This window comes from Pleurodeles waltl, chromosome 2_1 (genome assembly GCF_031143425.1).
Source record: "Pleurodeles waltl isolate 20211129_DDA chromosome 2_1, aPleWal1.hap1.20221129, whole genome shotgun sequence".
Taxonomy (NCBI): domain Eukaryota; kingdom Metazoa; phylum Chordata; class Amphibia; order Caudata; family Salamandridae; genus Pleurodeles; species Pleurodeles waltl.
The window spans coordinates 603,257,904-603,282,082 of NC_090438.1; the positions used below are offsets into that span (position 1 = coordinate 603,257,904).

At 43.2% G+C, this 24,179-nt stretch overlaps 1 protein-coding gene across 1 annotated transcript in view; it reads right to left on the bottom strand.

The window, feature by feature from the left end:
• The window catches only part of MATCAP2 (microtubule associated tyrosine carboxypeptidase 2), a 196,933-nt gene that overhangs the window by 90,749 nt on the left and 82,005 nt on the right, over positions 1 to 24,179 (bottom strand). The window contains exon 4 of the mRNA XM_069215542.1: positions 15,281 to 15,413. Within this exon, the coding sequence (XP_069071643.1) occupies positions 15,281 to 15,413 (133 nt within the window). The remainder of the gene's footprint in view (positions 1 to 15,280; positions 15,414 to 24,179) is intronic.

The window sequence follows — 24,179 nt, forward strand, 5'->3', positions numbered from 1 at the left end:
GCAGCTGCACCCGTCGTGCTTTTCACTGTCTGCATTGCATTGCAGACAGTGAAAAGCAGGGTGGGGCTGTGCATGGGGGCCCCTGCACTGCCCATGCCAAATGCATGGGCAGTGCAGGGGCCCCCAGGGGCCCTGCAACTCCCCTTCCCACCACCCTTTCCATGGCGGTCTCTACCGCCATGGACAGGCTGGCGGGAAGGGGAGTCATAATCCCCAGGGCAGCGCTACAAGCAGCGCTACCCTGGCGGATTATAACCACCGGGACAACGATGGTGGAAAACCGCCGGTCCCAGCGGTGTGACCGCAGTGCTATCGCTGCAGTCAAAATATGGCGAATTGTACCGCCAGCCTTTTGGTGGTACAATCGCCAATTCAACACTGGCGGTCTTTGACCGCCAGGGTTGTAATAAGGGCCTTTATTTTTTTGTTGTGCGGGTGACTCAGTCACATCGGAACTCAAGGGTGGAACATTGCTAAGGATGAATACATACAGGCAAGCATCGGGGGCAAATTAATGGTGCCACAAGACTTCTTCCTTGGAGTTTCTCCCCATCCCATCTTACCAACATTCCCTGGCTAGTGCTGCTACTAGGTGCATCCTCACTCTGCGTTCTCCATTTGGCAGGAGCAGGGGCTCTGCACAAAGAACATTATCTACTGCACCGCCCTCACAGAAGCGTGCTTATTCAGAGAGAAGGGTGGGACAGGCTGAAAGGTGGCACAGGCAGAAAGGGAAGGATGTGCTGAACACCTCTCTGCACCCCTGAGGCCAATCTCTGAGGCAGATAGTTTAGCTACTTCTTTCTCAAGCTCATCTATGCACTCAGAGGGCTATTGCATGTCTCAATCATAGATTTTAATTTAACAAGTAACATATCCCTATTAGGGACATCAGTAGCACTAAATGGAATACTCAAAATTGACTGGATAGTTGTTGTATGATGAGAATTAGGAGACTGCACTTGGAAATTCCTCCATCGTCACTTTTCTCTTCCTCTTGATCCCTGGGCTGCTGCGTGGCTTAATATCTGTAGTTGGGGTACTGGCTGGGATAAAGTCTGTAGCTGGGGTACTGTTATACTGAGTATGAGGGCTTATTGTGTCTTTAATCAAAGCGGATATGGAGAGAACAGCTGACGTCTGAGTAACGTCAAAATTGCAGGGATTTGTTGTGTAGGTGGGCCTGGCTAAAGATGATTCCGCTAACTCTAGTGACAATCATCTTTTAGCCACATCTATTTCTTCAGTAATTACCACCATAGCTCAGACATGAAAAGTGTGCAAAGTACTTGCCTTCCGAATCCCAGGGTTTGGTGCCATGTACAGGTTTCCTTTTGTCCTTTTTTCCAGAACGTAGTGATTAGTGATCCAGTACCTGATGGGGAAATGCACATAAGAAACTCCTAACTTCTTTCTCCCTGCAGGTTTGTAGATGTTGTAATTCTGTGAGCCTCCTCCTATGCGCTCGTATGTAGATGTTAGTGGATGCAGAGGATGCAACTTTATTTAATTTTGTTTATGTGGTGCAGGAGGGCAATTGGCACCCTATGGGTGCATGGGCGCATAAGCAGCAAGCCAGAGATCAGTGAGCGTCAGTCTACACCATGAGCACAAACGGCACCGGCCCAATGCCGACCGCTTCCATGCACCACGGATGCCTCCTGTGCTTAGTGCACAAGCTCACCACTCAACCTTCTATGTGTCAACATCAGGACAGTGCACGCTCTACGGGCGACAAAAATGCAAAAACCCAGTCTTTATACAAGAGCATAATTCATGCATTGTGTCTATATGCAGTATGTTAACCTTTTGCATTGCAGAGTTTAACCTTGAAAAACACTATTAATGATGTTTGCAATAACTGTTCATTTGCAAGGTATTGCTGCAGGCTTACTGAGTGTGTTAGGGTGTGGTCCCTTTCTAGGACCTTCTAGAAGCTTTCCCTGCAGCACGACTGGGTGTGGTTTGTGGGCTAGGCCAGACTCTATATAAGGGAGCCAGTCCAGCTCCACGTGCTTACTATTCAGAGGTCCCGGTGCAGAGCAGCAGCAACTTCCTGAGCTCCTGTTCCGGAGGCCTACCTTGATGTTCCAGGCCTGCCCTCATTATACTGGTGATCCTTGAGCAGGGCGGTAAGACCCTGTTCTCAAAAACCTTCGAGTTTTGGGCCTAGTTATGAAACTTTCAGTGTGCGCGATAGTTTCATGACATTTGCACATTCTTGTTCGAATAGGCAGTGCGCGCGATTCATTCCTAGCATGTAAACCTTGATGTTCAGATCAGCAACAGTGCGCGTGATCATTACATGGCATTTGCATATTCTTGTTCGAATCGGCAGAGTGCGCGATTCATTTCTCTCATGTACACCTTGGCATTCAGATCGGCAACAGTGTGCGCGATCACTTCATGGCATTTGCATATTCTTGTTGGAATCGGCAGAGTGCGCGATTCATTTGTCTCATGTAAACCTTGGCATTCAGATCGGCAACAGTGTGCACAATCACTTCATGGCATTTGCATATTCTTGTTTAAATCGGCAGTGTGCGCAATTTATTTATTTCATGTAAACCTTGGCATTCAGATCGGCAACAGTGTGCGCGATCACTTCATGGCATTTACATATTCTTGTTTGAATCAGCAACAGTGTGCGCGATTCAACCCTGGCATAAATCGCTTGGCTCTTAGTTCAACAGTGTGCGTGATCATCTCATGGCATTGAAAACTTTGGTGTGTTTTGTTTGTTGAGGTAAACTCATTTATCCAGAGCTTTTGGATTTTCTGTGAAGATGCTTAATTCAAGTGCGACATTCTTTGTGCATATTAAGTCCCTAGTACAATTCCTGTTGTTTCCAGGGAATTTTTCAGATAGCCTTTGTCCTCATGTACAAATGCAATGTTTGTTCTGAAAACATTATTCTAGAAGGTTCTTGTATTCTAGACAGTATGTGATATTTCACGAAAAGCTCATATGAAACATTGTATTAACCCAGTCTTGATTTTTTCCAGGTACCTAGATTTCTTGAGGTCTAGTTATAGCCATTTCTTAGGTTATCCATGGTTACAGTATGAGAACTCTTAGAACCACAGTCTATTGAAAGTCAATGTGATTATATATTGATATTGTGTTGTTTAACCTCTTGCTTCCTACAGGTCTCCTTCCCAGCTGTTCCCTACCTAATCCCCTTTTCCCCCACTTGGACTCTCTCAAGCTCTGTGGTATTTATATTGGAGCTTTGGAGCTGTCTAGTGGTGGACATTTTGGGAACGTGCGCAGGCCCCGAGGATCTGGTCTCCCTGACAGAATAGTGAGCCCACAAATTTAATATCCGCCTGGTTTGCGTGTGTTCTCAGCATGGCCACATTGGACGAGCTAGTCAAAGTTATCACGCATCTCCAAGCAGAGGTAGTGTCATCAAAGGATATAGCAGCCAGCTTGGCTGAGAGAATGAGTCAGTTGCAGGAAAGGGTAGAGAAGAAGGAACCACAGGCCAGATGTAGGAAACTGTTTGCGACTCGCAAACGGCAAAATTGCCGTTTGCGAGTCGCAAAACGCAGTTTCCTATGCAGAAATGCATTTTGCGAGTCGGAACCGACTCGCAAAATGCATTTCCGACTCGCAAATAGGAAGGGGTGTTCCCTTCCTATTTGCGACTCGCAGTGGGATGCAATACCATTTGCGACCGCGTACGCGGTCGCAAATGGCATCGCAGTTACCATCCACTTCAAGTGGATGGTAACCCACTCGCAAATTGGAAGGGGTCCCCATGGGACCCCTTCCAGTTTGTGACTGGACCCAAAAATATTTTTTCAGGGCAGGGAGTGGTCCAAGGGACCACTCCCTGCCCTGAAAAAATACCGAAACTAAAGGTTTCGTTTTTTTTTTAAGTGCAGCTCGTTTTCCTGTAAGGAAAACGGGCTACACTTAAAAAAAAAAAAACTGCTTTATTTAAAAGCAGTCACGAACATGGAGGTCTGCTGACGACAGCAGGCCTCCATGTTTGCGAGTGCCTATACTCGCTATGGGGCCGCAATTTGCGACCCACCTCATGAATATTCATGAGGTGGGTCATTGTGACCCCATAGCGAGTCGCAGTCGGTGTCTGAGACACCGTACTGCATACCAAATTGCGAGTTGCAATTTGCGAGTCGGATGGACTCGCAAATTGCAACTCGCAATTTGGTTTGTTGCTACATCTGGCCCAAAGTCCTTTGGGTGTGTCTTGGCCTGGTGCTCCTTCTCAAGCTTCTGGAGGTAATCCTCCTACGAACATTTCCCTCAATGTTCCCTCAGCTATCCCCCTGGCTCCTCCAGAACATTTTTCAGGCGATCCCCTGAAAGCGTAATCTTTCTTGGTTCAAGTGGAATTACATTTTACCTGCCGACCAAACACTTCCCTGATGCCCAATCCAGGGTGGCCTTCTTGTTATCTTACCTGACTGGGGACGCAGCCACCTGGGCAATCCCTCTTGTGCGTAAAGATAGTCCCCTGCTTTACAATTGGAGAAAATTTGTTCGTGAGTTTGAACGAGTGTTTGATCGAAGAACAGTGACATGGTCGGCAGATGGTGAACTATTAGACTTGCGACAAGGTAACCAAGATCTAGTTTCCTACTTACCTAGTTTTAATCGGCTGGTAGCAGAGGTATCCTGGCCTGAAGACAAGCAAGCGGCCTTGTTTTACAAAGGACTCAAGGATGAGTTAAAGGACATTCTTGCCCAGATAGACCCGCAGCCTACAGATTGTCAAGATCTAATAAACCTTGTTTTGAGACTAGATCATCGTCTTGCAGAACAAAGGGGAACACGCAAAAAGACTGAGAAATATTCCTGGCGTGTTCACGATCATAGAGAATCAAGAACTCAGAAAGAGAGAACTCCGGAACCCATGGAAATTGGAACTATAGAGAGACCTTTGACCAAAGTCGAAAAGGACCTACGTAGAAAGAACGGACAATGTCTTTATTGCGGACGCAAGGGTCACTTCGCCAAAGATTGTCCAATCAAACAAAAGAGCAAACGAGGTCCTGTCCAGAAAATTGCAGGCAATGTACAAGTCGAGCCGGAAAACTAGATCACCCAAGATGTAAAGAAGGGTTGCTCTTGGGTGTCACGTGGACCCTTCACAGTCTAGGCATCTCAAGCTGGGCATTAAAGTTCAAGTAAAGATAAAGAACTATTTCAAGAACGCCCTCGTAGATTCTGGGGCTACCGGGAACTTTGTTGGTGCCCAATTGGTTCGCGCATGGGGGATCCCGTGCACCAAGAAGACTCCAGAGATAATACAAGCAGTAGACGGAAAACTCTTGACTGGAGGCCCAGTAACTCTTCAGACTGTCCCCTTGTCGGTGATCTGTGATGGGGGAGATCAAAGAACCAAACATGAAGAGAAGCTCATCTTTGACGTTATCCATGCTCCTCAGTATGGAATTATCCTTGGCTTACCATGGTTAACTCATCACAATCCTGAGATTAACTCGGCAGAACGGAAAGTCGTGTTCTCTTCCGCCTTATGTAATGAGAAATGTCTCCAGGCGTCTTGAGTCACCAAAAATTGCAACTCTCACATAGCCACTGCAGCGGAGAAAGACGTACAGTTGCCCAGGCAGTATTCATCCTATGAAGATGTGTTCGATGGCAGAGAAGCAGAAACCTTGCCTCCTCATAGACCTTATGACTGCAAAATTGATCTAACTCCAGGTGCGATACTCCCTAGCTGTTGTGTGTATGCCTTGTCAGAACATGAAAATCAACACTTAGGAGGGTACCTAGATCAATTCTTAGAGAATGGCTTCATCCGCCCTTCCAAGTCTCCTGCAGCCTCTCCTTTGTTTTTTGTCCCCAAGGCTAATGGGGACCTTCGAACCTGTATTGACTATAGGGGGTTTGAACAAGATCACAGTCAAGAACAAATACACCTTGCCTCTGATTCCTGTCTTCTTGGATCAAGTGAAAAAAGCAAAAATCTACACTAAGCTCAATTTACGAGGTGCTTACCATTTAGTCAGAATGAGAGAAGGTGACGAATGGAAAACTGCGTTCAAGACAAGATATGGTCTCTTTGAATACACCGTCCTGCCCTTTGGACTGTGCAATGCTCCAGCAGCATTTACATTTTACCTGAATGACGTCCTTAGAGAGTATTTAGATGTATTTGCAATAGTCTATACCAATGATATTTTGATCTATTCTGACAATAAAGCCAAACATGTACAACATGTCAAGAAGATTCTCACAGCTCTTTGAAAGCATCATTTATATTGCAAACTAACCAAGTGTGAATTTCATGTTACCACAATTGAGTTTTTAGGGGTTATCCTTACCCCTCAAGGTATGGTCATGGCAGAAAAGAAAGTACAAGCAGTATCTGATTGGCCCACTCCAAAGACTGTTCGAGATGTACAGTGCTTCCTGGGTTTTGCAAACTTTTATCGCAGGTTTATAAACCATTTCTCTCAGACAGTGGCGCCAATCACCAAGTTATTGAGAAAGAAAGAAAAATTTGTGTGGTCTCCAGAAGCTGACAGAGCCTTTTCAACCTTGAAAGAAGCTTTTTCCACTGCCCCAGTCTTGACTCACCCTGATGTGGAACGTCCATTCATAGTTGAAGCAGATGCTTCAGATGTGGTAACTGGTGCAGTCTTGTCACAACGAAGTAAAGACACTGGCCAACTTCATCCTGTAGTTTACATGTCTTGAAAACTGAACGAAGCCGAACAGAACTATGTCATTGCTGAGAAAGAGCTTCTGGCGATCCGTGATGCCTTTAAAGAGTGGAGACATCATTTGTTAGGTGCCAAGTACACTATCACAGTATATACTGATCATCGCAATCTCCAGTTCATGAGTTCAGCTAGACTTTTGACTCCTCAGCAATTACGCTGGATGCTGTTTTTTGGCCTAGTTCGATTTTGTGGTAACTTTTCATCCTGGTAAAGAACATCGCAAAGCAGATGCCTTGTCCCGCCAAGAGTCTACCACGTTACCTACAATCCAGCCTTCCAGAGATATCATTGCTCCAGACAAGGTCCTCTGCATCATAAGGACCGAAGACTTCTTTGAAGACATCCGTAATTCCTTCACCATTGAGAAATGGCAGGCACGGGCTCAAGCAGATCCCAAAAGATCAATGAAGCAAGGACTACCTTTCCATGATGCACGTTTGTTCGTGCCCACTACCAAGCTTCGCAAGTTAGTATTTCATTGGTTGCATGTTATACCTACGGAAGGTCACCCAGGCACTCCTAAAACTCTTGAATTAATCCAACACTTTTGGTGGCCTACTCTGACAAAAGACATTAAAACAATGGTCACTAATTGCGAAATCTGTGCTCGCATCAAGACAAGTCATTCAAAACCAAAAGGTTTGTTGCATCCGCTCCCAACTCCACTTCGACCATGGGAACACATCTCGTTAGACTTCATTACAGGTCTACCAGTTGTTCAACAGCACTCAGTAATCCTTGTGGTGGTAGACAGTCTCACAAAATATGGACATTTCATTGCCTGTAAGAAATTGCCCACCTCCAGTGAACTGGCAACCATCCTATTGAATAGAGTGGTCCGATATCACGGGCTGCCGAGAATGATTCTCTCTGATCGAGGATTGCAATTTGCCTCCAACTTCTGGAAAACGTGGTGCAAAACGCTTCAAGTTACATCCACACTATCTACTAGCCATCATCCTCAAACAGATGGCCAAACTGAGAGAATGAATCAGACATTGAAACAATACCTGCGTGCTTACGCTGAGAAAGCACTTCATTCCTGGACATCAATGCTCTGGTTAGCTGAACTAGCCTAAAATAACCCGTTTCACACCTCCACTGGTGTCAATCCCTTTTTTGGCTTGTTTGGCTACCATCCAGATACCTTGGCCATCACGATTCCTCAAGAAAGTTCTCTTACACCAGCTGTGTCGGAAACCATTCAACAACTCCACCAAACCCAGAAACTGATTCAACAGCATCTAGAAAGAGCTAAACAGAAATACAAAAAGCACTACGACAAGAAACATTCTGAAGGACCTCAGTATCAACCAGGTGATAAAGTTTGGCTTTCTACAAGACATATTGACTTCAAGAAAAAGCACATGTTTAATCCCAAATTCATAGGTCCATACACTGTCCTCCAGCAAATTAATCCAGTGACCTATAAACTGTAGTTGCCCCGGTCACTACGTATTCATCCGGTGTTCCATACTTCCCTCCTGAAAAAAGCAGTCCAGAAGGTACGCTCCCAACCAGCTCCAGTTCTAGTACAGGGGGAATTGGAATACGAAGTTAAACAGGTTTTGGATTCCAAACTTAGAGGTCGTAACCTGTGGTATCTGATCTCTTGGAAAGGTTACGGTCCTGAAAACAACTCATGGGTCTCTGCATCTGACATTCATGCTCCACGACTAGTGAGACGTTTTCATCGTCTTAACCCAGGCAAACCAGGCCCTAGAGCACATTTGGGAGAGGGGAGTACTGTCAACATCAGGACAGTGCACGCTCCACGGGCGACAAAAATGCAAAAACCCAGTCTTTATGCAAGAGCATAATTCATGCATTGTGTCTATATGCAGTGTTTTAACCTTTTGCATTGCAGAGTTTAACCTTGAAAAACACTATTAATGATGTTTGCAATAACTGTTCATTTGCAAGGTATTGATGCAGGCTTACTGAGTGTGTTAGGGTGTGGTCCCTTTCTAGGACCTTCTAGAATCTTTCCCTGCAGCATGACTGGGTGTGGTTTGTGGGCTGGGCCAGACTCTATATAAGGGAGCCAGCCCAGCTCCACAAGCTCACTATTCAGAGGTCCCAGTGCAGAGCAGCAGCAACTTCCGGAGCTCTTGTTCTGTAGGCCTACCTTGATGTTCCAGGCCTGCCCTCATTATATTGGTGATCCTTGAGCAGGCCAGTAAGGCGGAGGTCGGGCTGGGTCCCCGACCCCGTTCTCAAAGACTTTTGAGTTTTGGGCCTAGTTGTGAAACTTTCAGTGTGCGCGATCGTTTCATGACATTTGCACATTCTTGTTCGAATCGGCAGTGTGCACGATTCATTCCTGGCATGTAAACCGTGACATTCAGATCGGCAACAGTGTGGACGATCATTTCATGGCATTTGCATATTCTTGTTCGAATCGGCAGTGTGCGCGATTCATTCCTGGCATGTAAACCTTGATGTTCAGATCGGGAACAGTGTGCGTGATCATTTCATGGCATTTGCATATTCTTGTTTGAATCGTCAGTGTGCGCAATTCATTCCTAGCATGTAAACCTTGACGTTCAGATCGGCAACAGTGTGCGCGATCATTTCATGGCATCTGCATATTCTTGTTCGAATCGGCAGTGTGCGCGATTCATTTGTCTCATGTAAACCTTGGCATTCAGATAGGCAACAGTGTGCACGATCATTTCATGGCATTTACATATTCTTGTTTGAGTCGGCAACAGTGTGCGCGATTCAACCCTGGCATAAAGCATTTGGCTCTTAGTTCAACAGTGTCCGCGATCATTTCATGGCATTGAAAACTTTGGTGTGTTGTGTTTGTTGAGGTGCACTCATTTATCACGAGCTTTTGGATTTTCTGTGAAGATGCTTAATTCAAAGTGCAACATTCTTTGTGCATATCCCTAGTACAATTCCTGTTGTTTCCAGGGAATGTTTCAGATAGCCTTTGTCCTCATGGACAAATGCAATGTTTGTACTGAAAACATTATTCTAGAAGGATCTTGTATTCTAGAGAGTATGTGATATATCATGAAAAGCTCATATGAAACATTGTATTAACCCATTCTTGATTTTTTCCAGGTACCTAGATTTCTTGAGGTCTAGTTATAGTCATTTCTTAGGTTATCCATGGTTACAGTATGAGAACTCTTAGAACCATAGTCTATTGAAAGTCAATGTGATTATATCTTGATATTGTGTTGTTTAACCTCTTGCTTCCTACAGGTCTCCTTCCCAGCTGTTCCCTACCTAATCCCCTTTTCCCCCACTTGGACTCTCTCAGGCTCCGTGGTATTTCTATCTGAGCCTTGGAGCTGTCTAGTGGTGGACACGTTGGGAACGTGTGCAGGCCCCGAGGATATGGTCTCCCTGACACTATGGACCTGTTCCGGACCTTGTCTCAAGTGGCCAACTCCAAGGAGACTCCAAGGAAGCCCTCTCAACAGTGACTGTGGCTCTTAGTCACCCTCCTGGACTACACAATTTGTCAGGCAAGGCAGACTGGGGCTGGCAGTTCTTAGAGAGGCTCCCCCACCCCAATTGCACAACCTCCCATAGACTGCTCTCATGTTGTGAGGCTTGTGGGCCTTGACTTGACTTAACTTAGCTTGGGAAATTCTGCGACATAGGTCTGCATGAACCCACAGAGCCTGGGGAGTTGCTGCAGTCTGCTGTCTGCCATCCATTAGGTGAAGTGCCGTTAAATGGCTGGTGAATTACTGGAGTACCGAATGCTGATTGGAGGCCAGGATCAAGCAGGACCAGGGATAGGGGTGGTGAGGGAGCATGTGTGGGTGTGAGTGCACCCGCTACTAAGGGAACCACTTTTGTTACCCACCACGCTTGAACTTGCAGTGGGAGCCTAGTGCCCCAAGCTCACCCACACACAGTAAGCTGAATTGCTGGGGTCCACATGGGTTCATGTGGCCCAGGGCTAATGATGACGTATGACCGTTGTACGGCTGCTGCTTCTCTCCCTTGCTGCCCTCTCCAGTGTCCATTCCTCCTGCTGCCTAGGGCGTAGGGGCACAACTGACCCTTTGCAGGGGGAGGGGGTGCAGGGCCACAGCACACTAAATGATTGCAGCTCTCCTGCCGTGGCTCTCCTGGCTGCCAGATGGTTTCCCACTCTGCGCTCCACCCCAAAACGCTTTCCACTCCACTCCCACTCCCCCAGGTCAGGGAATCAAGTGGAGTCAGAAATAATGGTTCAAGGAATCTTACATATACCTTTCACTTCAAACTATGTGACAAAATAATCACTTCCTTATACTGAGAGCAGCAAAACCATCAATTTATTCCCAGCACAAAGACAGTGCTTCTAAATTTACTTTTTCCAGAGTAGGACCCATCTACATTGCATCTCAAGCATGATCAAGGGGATGTTCACTACCTAGGCACATCATGGACATATATGAAAGTGCAGATTGTATGGAAGGTGATTCTGGTACAGTTCAAGGGGTAGGCATACTACTGGATGGCAAAACTCTGGTAATTTTGTTTGGGGTGTGGACAAAAGAAGAGTCTACATGCTTGATTCACTACTGTGCAGGTTCAACATTCATCTTTTATTAGCTACCTGTTTGACTTTGTCATAAAGATGGAAGGCAATAGAGGTCCAGTCTATTAATAATAGCGCACTATGGTTTAGAATGCATATGGCAGCGAGGGGATCTTTGTGATACTTGGAAGAAATATAACAGTTCATCAATATTTGAGCCCACTTTAAAAGGGAAACTAACCATATTCACCATCTAAATTTATTTAGGGTGCAAACCACATGTCAATGGGTCCACCTGCTATTTTCAGTACATCTTAAAACAAATAAAATATTATTTTTTCCTAAAGGACCTACAAAAGACAAACTGACCTGCTCAGAGCATGAGTTTATTCACTACCAAATGGACCACAGTAAAGTCTGAGAAAAGAGAACAGGATAATCACTGCCTGTTTTTGCCAAAAGTGAAATCTTAGGCTGTTATTCTAACTTTGGAGGAGGTGTTAATCCGTCCCAAAAGTGACGGAAAAGTGACGGATTTACCACCAGCCGTATTACGAGTCCATTATATCCTATGGAACTCGTAATACGGCTGGTGGTATATCCGTCACTTTACCGTCACTTTTGGGACGGATTAACACTCCTCCAAAGTTAGAATAACCCCCTTAGTCTTCTCATTGGAGGAAACTGAGAGTATTGTTCTTATCTCTGGCTAAATCTATTTCACTTAGGTTATTTAAGAGAGTCTTGAGTCCATGACTCTCAGGATAATTAAGTATTGGTCTGTGGTGCACCGGTTACTTATGCCACATTTAAAGGTGGGATAAAACTTGAAATGTATTAAAAATTGGTTTATGTCCTGTCCATGTACCTCTCCATTCCATGGAAAACCCCTTGAAAACTCCTTGGTGGACCCAATTCTGAGTACACCTGTGTGTTTTTTTACTATTTGGGAAAACTATGTGAACTAACCGTTCCAGACAAAAAAAGTCTATAATTGTCTTCCACATGCTTGAAGAAAACTCAGGGAAAATAGTCCTTGGAGCCGCTAGGTAATAAGGTATACTTTTTTTGGGGAACCATTACACCTTAAACTTAACTTATGCAATAAGCAAATCTTCCCTGCTTGATTGCTCTGAAAGCAAAACAAAAAAACATCTGAGTTTGCTGTTGTAGGATCCTGTTTAAAGAGTTATTGGGGTTTCAGTGGGAGGCTAACAATCCTTTGTGTTCTCCTTGTTTACAAGCATGACATAGACCCAGTTGCCAGCCTGCCATGATAATGTGAAAATATAAAAAGCAAGTATGAACATCAATTTTGGCGACATTACTTTATTGGTTCCTTTGCTTACAATATTTATTTTTTCAATTTCACATACGAGATTTATTGTAAGAAAACAATATATATAATGTTTCTTTTGGAAAATTGTTGTAATGTGTCCCTCTATCACACATTCTCACTTGAAATGTTTGGCTTGCTTGCTACATTGCTTATTTAACGTTATTTCTGTGTGAAAAACTGAAAAGCACTACTGCGAATAAGTTTTTTTAGGCCGAAGCCTACCAGACAGCATAGCTGTCTGGTTGCAAAGACATATTGGAGCCATGCTGAAAGTTGACCTACAAATACATTCAACCCATTGCTTTGCTTCGTGTTTTGTCACTTACATTTGCTTACTTTCTATTCGCTGGCTTTATTTATTTTAGGCCATCCATCGTGTTTTTGTCCCTCTCTTGGAGCATAGCTTGTTTACCACCACTCTGAATGCCTTCTTGTATTCTTCCAGAGTGCCCACTTTCTGGGAACTCTTGTTTTTGTGAGGCACTCCATGAGAGTGCCTGTGTTTTCAGCTGTTTCCCTTGTATACTACTGTCCCCTGCCCATGCTCAGTACTACTATGCAATGCCCACTTTCACCCTTGAGCTCCATGTTACAGTCTTGTGCGTGTGCTTCTCACCTCCTATGTCTATTTTACTCTCTCTCTCACCCATGTGCTTCTTTGTCTCCCCCCCCACCACCCCAGACTATCACTCTCTTCATTCAGTAAATTTCTCTGGGCTGTGTTCGTGCAGTCATATTTCTCAGTTTCAAAAGAGGGCTGATTTTCATATTTGTTTAAATACTACTATGTGTTTAAATTGAAATGTTCTAAGATTAAGGGGTGTAGTCTTTTCCAGATGTATATACATTTTTTAAGTGTGACACATTTGGTAACATCGTAACATTGAAATACAATTTTTAAATTAATCCTACTTGTACTAGCAGTAAATGTTTTAGAGTATCAATCAGCAGATTAGAAATATATTTAAAAGTATGTTTCGCTATACTCTGAGAAGCAGTCTTACATATGTCGACAACTTCAAACCATCACAGTCTCTTAAAACATTCTAAGTATTCCGAAACTAAGCTGGCCATCGTTCGGGTGCACCATTGTTTCCACACGTCCTAGTTGTTTCCTCCTGTACACCCTTGAGAGGCAGCATGTTATATACTTGTCTCCTATAGCATACTGCACATTCTTTAGTCACAGTGACTTTGTTTATTGCTTCTCTGCACCCAAGGATTTTTGTTACATATGTTTTCTTAATAGGCCAGACATAGCAATTGACCAGACCCCCAGGGCAGATTTTTCAGATTAACATTAGAATGCAGGTTTATGCATGTAGCAAGTAGCATTCGGCAAAGCATGTGAATCAATGGATCTATTAAAAGACTTTAATTCATGTGAATCAAAGAAGAAAGCAGTGGCGGCTGGTAATTTGAACTACACACGCACATACATACTTATACTTACCCATCTACATGCACACTCACTTATACCCATCCATTCACAAATGAGCACACACATACCCACCATTCAGAAGCACATACACATGCATACACCCATTCAGAGCATACATGCACAAATACACATACAGTCATACATACACACACAGGGATGCACTAAATAATTTTTTTTAACTTACCGGGCTGCAGTGGTGATCTAAGGGGGGGGGGAGACTCAGTGGTTCCTGGAGGATGAGTCAGCCAATTAGAGGAGGCAGCAATCCCTTCCTCATCACAAAGTGGGATGGGGGCAGTGAGAATGCTGATCGTCACTCCACTCTGTGATGAGGCATCACTGATAGTCAGTCAGGCCATGGTACTTCAGGGCTTAAAACTGAGGCGTCCAAGTCTATCTGTGATGCAGCCCCCCATTCCATCATGAGAGGAAGGGCCTCAAAGTTCTTTGCCAGGCTAAGCAGGTCACGCCCACTGGGCTGTGAATCCTTCAGCCCGGCAAAGTTCAGCTCAGGTAGCCAGGCACGTGTGCATTCAGAGCATTAACAGAGCCTGGCTGCCTGATCTGAATATGAAGAATGTCTGTCTGGAAGACCTTTGCTCAGATTGACAGACACTCTTCATGTTTGCAAAAAGGTGGTGGGTTGGGGCCCCTCCACTCTTAATGAAGAACTGCCACTGAAAGAAAGGTCTCAAGCCAGTGAATGGCACATTGTGTTTCTTATATATTTGTCATTCTCGGGGCCTAATAAAAAAGTAATGGAAATAAACTGTTTGCCTGCCTCTTGTTTGAGTCTTCATAACAGAAGACAAACCTTATTACTCAACTTTACTTTATATATCCCATGTACCATATCTGTCAGGTCAATTATGCACAATCTCAATTTGACAACATGTAGAAATTGGAAACCCTGCAGCTGCATTTTCCAGTAGAAATAAATCTTCCTAAATGTATCTAACACACACACACATATATACATCCCTACTATCTCCCAGACCACCACCACCAAACCCCTGAAGCCACCACGATGGACAATCCCAGCAGTCTTTTACCTCAGAAGTAAGATAAAAGCAGAGGAAAACCAGGATTTATGCTTCACTCATTACAAATAATCTCTTGGAACTATATCATACAAACATAGCATAACTTTTAATATGAACTTGTCACTGAAAGACATACATCTGGAAGAAAAATGAGAGGAATACTCATGGATGTCAAGGTTTGTTCACTTGTATCATTTTAATGATAGATTTAGTTAAAGAAACGTATGTCCTCAGGGCCTTACCTATTTCATGCCTCAGCATCCCTTCCAACCAGTGTTCACGTGCGGTGGAAACATTAATTGTCAGAGTTGGACGACCGTTCACCACAGTCATTGAAGCTCTAGAGAGAAGGTCCTCTGAGAGTTGAACTACAATCTGAAATAAAAATAACAGTTCTCTCTTATTACCCTCATTTAGGCCATGATCCAGTTGTTTAATGAACCTGATGCTTTTCATAACAACTTTAACACTTCACGGCAAAGCAGATACCTTATGTTCCACCACCTTCTTTCCCTCATCACCAAGAAAACCAAGGGCATGGAGGCTGCCACACAAGGTGATATAACTGGGTAAACTTGGTCCTGCCTCCTAGGCCTCAGTTGTTTGAGGCTTTGGTGGAAAGAAATGTGGATAGGAGGGTTGAAGGGGCTTTGCAACCTTTTGCCTCCATCCCACCTTCTTATCTACCACAGCCTCGAAAGTCAATAGCGTAAAATGTTATGGGTATGGGAACAGCTGGGAGAAGAAGTCACTACACTCAACTACGACCTTTACTGCATGCATTAATCCTTAATAGGGATAGAGAATCCTCTTCTTGGTCCCTCCTGGAACACCATTCCAGTACCAAAAATCCTAAAAAATACAAATCATTCTCATCTTCCAGTAAATACACATTCCGCAGTCCCACAAAGGACATTATTGCTAATTCAAAGTTAGCATTCAGTTCCCTACTCCCAGTAAAGCTCCACCACTAGATCTCAATTGTCATTAAACAGCCAGCACAATGTAAGAACAGTAATCATTGTCATGGACAAACAGGCAATCTAATCTCAGCTTCCTGTCACTTGCTCAAATGCAGCTAATATCATTGGTGATATCAAATGCCTGTAGGAGGATCTAGGAAAGTATTTATTTTTTCTCATTTAGGCCATGATCCAGTTGTTTAATGAACCTGATGTTTTTCATAACAACTTTAACACTTCACGGCAAAGCAGATACCTTATGTTCCACCACCTTCTTTCCCTCATCAGCAAGAAAACCAAGGGCATGGAGGTTGCCACATAAGGTGATATAACTGGGTAAACTTGGTCCTGCCTCCCAGGCCTCAGTTGTTTGAGGCTTGGGTGGAAAGAAATGTGGATAGGAGGGTTGAAGGGGCTTTGTAACCTTTTGCCTCCTTCCCACCTTCTTATCTACCACAGCCTCGAAAGTCAATAGCGTCAAATGTTATGGGTATGGAAACAGCTGGGAGAAGAAATCACTAGACTCAACTACAACCTTTACTGCATGCATCAGTCCTTAATAGGGATAGAGAATCCTCTTCTTGGTCCCTCCTGGAACACCATTCCAGTACCAAAAATCCTAAAAAATACAAATCATTCTCATCTTCCAGTAAATACACATTCCTCAGTCCCACAAAGGACATTATTGCTAATTCAAAGTTAGCATTCAGTTCCCTACTCCCAGTAAAGCTCCACCACTAGATCTCAATTGTCATTAAACAGCCAGCACAATGTAAGAACAGTAATCATTGTCATGGGCAAACAGGCAATCTAATCTCAGCTTTCTGTCACTTGCTCAAATGCAGCTAATATCATTGGTGATATCAAATGCCTGTAGGAGGATCTAGGAAAGTATTTCTTTTTTCTACAAAAAATTCAGCAGTCCGTCTTGTCTCTTCCCCTCCCCGACATAACGAACCATGTTACCTTAAGGCTAGGAGGTAAGGACAGGAACTGAAATGAATAGGAGCCATTCCCAACATTTCACTTCTTGTCCCTACATCCCATCCCACATGTTTGTGGCTTGAGTGGGAAGAAATAGTAGAAAATGGGGTAAAAAGGAAGGATGTAAGTGTAGCTGGGAGGGTCTGGAGGACCTCACTCAACTACACTGTCACCTATCCACAAACCTGAGAAGTGACAGGTGAGCAAAATCAGAAGAATGTCTAGAAGTACTACGAGTTGTGAACTGCTATATTGGAAACACTTGCACTGGATTTGATATTAGATACGCAAGTTGAGCAGTGACACATATATTGGTACTTAATCACTAATGTGTGGGCTGAGATCAGTTTAATGAACACATGCAGCACATGATAAGGTAAACTTGAAGTGAAAATGATAGAACATCAGGCCTAGGATAGACAAAGAGAAAGAAAGAAAGCGAGAGTGGGGTAGAGAGATATCTATTCACTGTCTACATTCTCTATCGTTAATGACTATTTCACATTTGATTGTATCAAGCCTCAATTCTAAAAGAATGTTATTTGAAATAAATCAGAACCTTCATGAAAACTACATTAGAAAAATTATCAGAACTATAGGAGAATTCTATACATTCATCTGTGGTTAAAATTAACCACAAAGTCACTCAAAAAGATATTAGAATCCCTCACAATAGTGATACATTAAACCCGTGGCACACATAAGAGCAGAAACAAGTAATCCAGGAAAGTGGTCCATGAGAACACTGTGAATCTTGTCTATTCCTATTAAGTCAGTGTGTCAGAAAAAAGTGAGGCAAGCACCTCCTTAACTACAGCACACAATATTATTAAAATGCACAAGAAAAAACACCTGTAAAATGCTGGCCACATGTCTTTGGAGAAAAATATAAGCCTGTGGCACCTCTAAAAGATTCCCAACTTTACAGATATGAGCTGCTTAAGAAGCTACTTGAAGAAGTCACTGAGCCAACATCCTTCATTGCTACAGACACTGCAAGACGTCAAACAAGTGAGGACAAACATTAATGCAGGAAACCAAACTCATGCCCTTCCCATGATAAGAAACTTTGAATTTGAAGTGGCCTATTTGGAGTATGCCTTTAGGAACTATTAGATGCTTTTTGTTAATTGGTCCAAAATCCTCTCAAATTGGAATAAAATAGGACTATCAGGTCAAATTCATACACAATTAGTATAAAATTAGTCCAAATATAAAGGAAAGTGAACGTTTCGCACGAGTTGAACATTTCATGGTAATGTGAGAGAATTTAAAAGACTACCCCTACAGTACTACTTCCCATAGTTAGTTAAGCTAATGTCATTTATAACACACATGAATCATCCGGGAAGGGGTTTCCCTGCATACAGCAAAACACAGACACAAGCAGTAACTGCTAAATTAGCGCAGCACTGTTCTGAGTAATTTTCGAAATTTAAACTGATCAGTGCACTTTCGAATGTGAAGAGGTAACCTATTCCATTACAAAGGAGATAATTAAGAGATGGACCTGCACATGTGAGGGTCCTTCTGGTTCGTGGGACCACCAGCAAAGCTTTATCACTAGATCTTAAAAGTCTAAATGGGCAATAGAAGGTGAGTTTAGAAGATAGATAGCTAGGATCTTTCCCTCTCAGGGAATTGTGTGTTAAGCAACAGATTTTAAAAATTATTCTTTTTTGGACCAGTAATTAATGGAGAGAATGTAAGAGGGGAGAGGATGCAGCCTTGGATGCAAGAATGCAGATGAGGCATGCAGCCGCGTTGTGTACAACTTGGAGTTTCAATAGCAATATCTCATCTGCAGAAGCCAGTAAGGCACTGCTATAATCTAGTCGACTAACGACTAAAGTCCTGATTTAGATGTTGGCGGACAGGTTACTGTGTCACAACGGTGATGGATATTCTGTCTGCCGAAATCTAAATCCCATTATTTCCCTATGAGATTTAGATTTCGGCGGATGGGATATCCATCACCGTTGTGATGGAGTAACCTGCCTGTCAACATCTAAATCAGGGCCTAATGCTTGTACCAGAAATTTCTTCACTGAAAGTGGGAGGAAGGTAAAAACTCTCCTCACTAGGTGCATCATGTGATAGCAAGTGCCTAAAGTTGACAAGACCTGCTCTTTCATAGCATTCACCAACACTGACATACACGCATTCACTCACATGCATCCATACACGCATTCACCACAACACTCATACTTACATTCACAAGACTGATACTCGCACTCACCACAACACTGATACTCGCATTCACCACAACACTCATACTCACATACACACATGCATACACACTTACATTCATACAGGCACTCACTTCTACATTCATACACGCATACAACCATGCATACACACATTCGTGCACACACGCAGACAACACACACTCACACACGTACACACGCCACCCCGACCCTCCCGCCCTCTCCTCTGTCAGATGATCTAATTACCTGGTCCAGGGAGGAGGTCGTCCGGCAGTGAACGGGCACATCCACCTCTGCCAGCGCTCGGCCATCAGGACACCGCCACGCCGTATTATTGCACATAATATGGCGGGCGAGTCCTTCTGGCGAGGCAGGACCGGTGGTGGAACCGCCCCAGCACCCCCACCCATCAGCACTACTACTGCTGGGTTTTCACCCAAAATGTGGCGGAAATCCAGCAGTACCCGTAATATGGTGCTGGCGGTCTTCTGGCGCGCTTGGCGTTGGCGGTCTTTGAAAAAGACTGGCAACGTCATAATGAGGGCCTAAGTAATTCTGGTAGGGTGCCTGACTTTAGATGTAAAAGAGGCAGGGGTTCTGGCTCCTAGTAACGGTCAGGCACGGGCGAGCGCAGGCGGGCTTGCCTTTGGAGCGCTGTCTGGGTTTGAAATCAAAGTTTGTTTGTTATTAAAAGCAAAGTGACTGCTTGACTGGGAATTACTGGCAGCGCATCAGCGAACCGGATGTGAGCAGCTACACTGCTGAAACTCCACTCCAGCATCTTTGGTTTTTTGAATCAGTGGCTAAGTCTCTATATTCAAATAGTTTAGGAAACACAAATATAACAGAAGCTCCTCCATGTCTAAATGTTTGGGACTGGATTTTAGAGCAATGCCAGACATTCAGAGAACTCATAGGTAAAGCTGAAAAAATTAGCATCAGCTCAAAGAAATCCAAGAGGCTTTGTAAGACACTTCCTGGCATGGTGTTGCTCAGACCAGCTGATCATACCAAGCAAGAAAAAAGTTTCTCTGCGTTTCATCCTGCATTAAAAAGCACAAAATATGGCATTCTACAAACTTGAATAGGTAATAAGAACCAAATAATTACTTTTAAAAAACCTCAGTATCTGGAAAGTTTCTAGACTTAATTTTGATAGAAAGCATGAAGATCTCCGACGAAAACTCAACTGTGAAGTACCAGGACAGAGATAGGACTAAAACTGAAGTATGTTTTCAGTGACTGAGTGGCCAACTCTTTAATGACTAGGGGCCTGATTTAGAGCTCAGCGGAGGAGTTACTCTGTCGTAACGGTGATGGATATCCCATCAGCCGAAATCTAAATACCATAGAAAACAGTGGTAATTAGATTTTGGCAGACGGGATATCTGTCACTGTTGTGACGGAGTAACCAATCCACCAATATCTAAATCAGGCCCTAAGTGTCTGATATAGAGTGTTGTGGAGTGAGTACTCCATCACAAATATGGTAGAGTGTCTTTTCCGCTGATCTAGCAGTCTGCCCCCTCTATTTACGGTCAGCTGAACAGTCATGCATCCAACAGTGCTGACCCTGCTGGCTCCACCAGTAGAAAGCCTACACTGACAGCCTCAACGGAGTTGGGGGTCATCAGTGTAAGTGCATCAGACTGCCCACCTTTTTTTAGAGCAGATGGTCTGATGTACATTGTTCAGTTTGAGACTGCCAGGAAAGCTCTGTCAGCCCTGTAAAGAAAAAATTTGAAAGTTACCTGCACACCTTATCAGAAAACTCCCATGGTATTAGGATCATTAGTTTTTTTGTTTTTCAAAAATAAACTTTTGCTTTGGGAGTTTGTTTTTGAAAAACAAAAAAGTTTGCTGAGCAGTTGTTCAGCAAAAATGTTTACTACCTTGAGACCAGCTGCCGTAGTGGAGACCCATTTGAAGGTACAGAGATCTCTGCAGGTTGACAAACATATCTAAATACAGATGAATGGTAGTCCTGCATGCTGCCTGCCACACTCTAAATTAGGCCCTAAATCACATAAACAAAAAAAAGCTGATTACACTAACCACTAACTGTGCTAATAATGTTGGCATTCCACATATTTTATATTGTTAGAGTATTACAGTATTATTGTGGGCTAGCGGGTACCCTACAGGGTCAATAAAGTTACCATCCACAAATAGCAATCTTGGTCAAAGAAAGTTAGATCACAGATTTTTTTTTCTACTGGCTAAAATTGCAACATACATTAACCAATGTGAATATAGGTGGGTGATTTTACACTTAATCTTTCTTAACAAGTTTCTACCCAGTACAATTCGACTCAAGTGACTTTAGTAACTTTTAGGGCTGTTACTCATAAATTATGTTCCATCTGTCAAAAGTTAAAAAAATGTTCTCCCCTGTAACCTAAACCCAATGTTCTTATGGTTTCAAAGCAAAGGAAAATGCTGCATGCATAACAATCACATATATTATGTAAACGTGTAAACGTGCGGTAGTAATTTAACATATTGCGTTGAGGGTCACTAGTGAGTATCTTAGGTTAAGCTAACCGATAACAGAACAAAATGTAATTTCTGTCAGATTTATGCAGTGAAAGTATCAGTTCAAGCGCATGAGCAGTGTAGGGGCCCCTCTGGGGCACCCTGCACCCCGACTCCGCCAGACTTTTCATGGCAGGGTTACCACCATGTAATTGCTGGCGGAGAAGGGGGTCGTAATCCCCAGGGCAAGGCTGCTTGCAGCACTGCCCTGGCAGATTAGGACCGCCAGCACTGCCAGACTGTTGTGTAGATGAAATCTGGGGGTGCTGGTGGTTTGACCGCGGCGCTACCGCTGCAGTTGTAATATGGCGCTTGGACCACTGCATTGGAGTGGTCCTACCGCGACTCTCGGAATGAGGCCCTTATTGTAGACTGAGCAAAACCTAGCAGTTGTTTAATGGGGTTTTTCCGATCTATGGCACGGATGTTACAATACTTCCCAATGCAATCCCTTAGGTGGCCACCCATTCAGTGCTTGCCTTACAGGTTTTAATCACAGAGGTTAAGTTCACCATAGTTTGGCCCATCCTTATCAGAGTCAGGAATGGACCCCAATTTAGGTTAATATCAAACTCCAGACAAGACATGAAAACAAATGAATGCATTCTAGTGTTTAACTAACAATCCTAATGACACTGCTTTTTGGGGACCACAGACCAATTGGTATTGCCTTTGATTTACTAAAACTAGTATTTAACCTCAAGGTAGCCAATATAAACTGCATGGTCTGCATAAAGAAGTGGAGAACTCCTCATGCCTATTTTAGGAGGGTCACTTTAGGCCACCACTTGGGGCTCATATAGACAGTTTAAGTAAAGGATAAAGAAGAAATGAGCTACTAGACACCCTTATTATACCTTCCTAACCAACATAAAGTACTATGTGCAATCTCCTCGAGACCCACACACTTCCTGGAAGCATAACATTGCAGTATGCATGGCTTCTTATAAAAACGCAAACTCCTCCTCAACAATCATGGATTTCAATGTCGTCCACAAGTTTGATCTGTATACCACAACAAAAGTGGATGTCAGGTCCTTGAATGCCAGATGAATCCACTCCTCTCTGATGATTGCAGGTGTACATACAATTAGGTGTGTGTTGAGGCATTGCTCCCCTGTTGCCAAGCTTCTACCTAAATCTATTCCAGACATCTGTCAATACATCTCCCATTGTGGCCCAGTTTTGGATCTGCTAAAATTAAAAGTGGTCTACCACTTTGGCTGCAGAATTCAAAAGGCATTTCAGCAGATAACAGTACAGATCATCCTAGTTTTCTTTCTTAGAAATGTGGTCAGTTATGGACAAGAAACCAAGTTTAAGGGGAATTTTAGTGAACCAAAGATTAATAAAGTGTCTAAGCTTCACAATTACAGTACATCTCTTGCTCGACCCAAGAACTCAACATAATGGGGGTTATTCTAACTTTGGAGGAGTGTTAATCCGTCCCAAAAGTGATGGTAAAGTGACGGATATACCACCAGCCGTATTACGAGTTCCATAGGATATAATGGACTCGTAATACGGCTGGTGGTAAATCCGTCACTTTTCCGTCACTTTTGGGACGGATTAACACCTCCTCCAAAGTTAGAATAACCCCCAATGTTTTTTTCAGGAAGTGCTTTAATATCCCATTCTCAAGCACTTGTATTATTTAAAGGGCACATTCGTTGCCATGTCTCCAGTTTAGATGTAGAAAATATCATACTAATAAAATAGAGTCTTTGTTCCTATGTTGAATTTGCCCTGATGAATGAGAGTGACTGCTCCATTTAGCACAATTTGACACTACAGTAAGACAACAGTCCACACATACTAGTAGTTTTGCTTTTTTGTAGGGGGTATCGTTTAGGAATCTATAGGTAGCACTATAGTTGTGACACAGACATGTAAATGAGTCGTCATCACACACAATTTCCAATGGTCATGTTCAATGCCAAAATATAATAAAATAATAACATCGTTTATAACGCTTGAAACCATACTTGTTTGCTAACTTTAAGTGCTCTAAAGAACATGTTACTGTTACCCATTTTTTTAGTTTTTAGTTTTAAAAGGTTTATTAAGGATTTTAAGAATACACTTAATAACAAGCTACCATTCATTAATAAGTAATTACATTTAATATATTCAACCATAGTTATATATTTAACCTAATAAATGTCACTATAAAATTATATAATAAAAGTAACATACTAATATTAACAAAATTCTAGCTTTTAAGTATTTTATATATAAAAAAGGGTTACAGCACAGAGGAAGGTTAATTGACACACTATTCCTAAGTAATAGGTTTCTGTGTGGCGCAATACATTATGACTGTAAATCATTCTGCCCCTGTAAACAGGAAATACTGTGAGACCACTAGTTGAATCCAGAAGGTCACCTGAGATATGAGGAATTACATCCGGCATTTGGATCAATGTGCCCCATTCCCATGAATGCTCCCAATT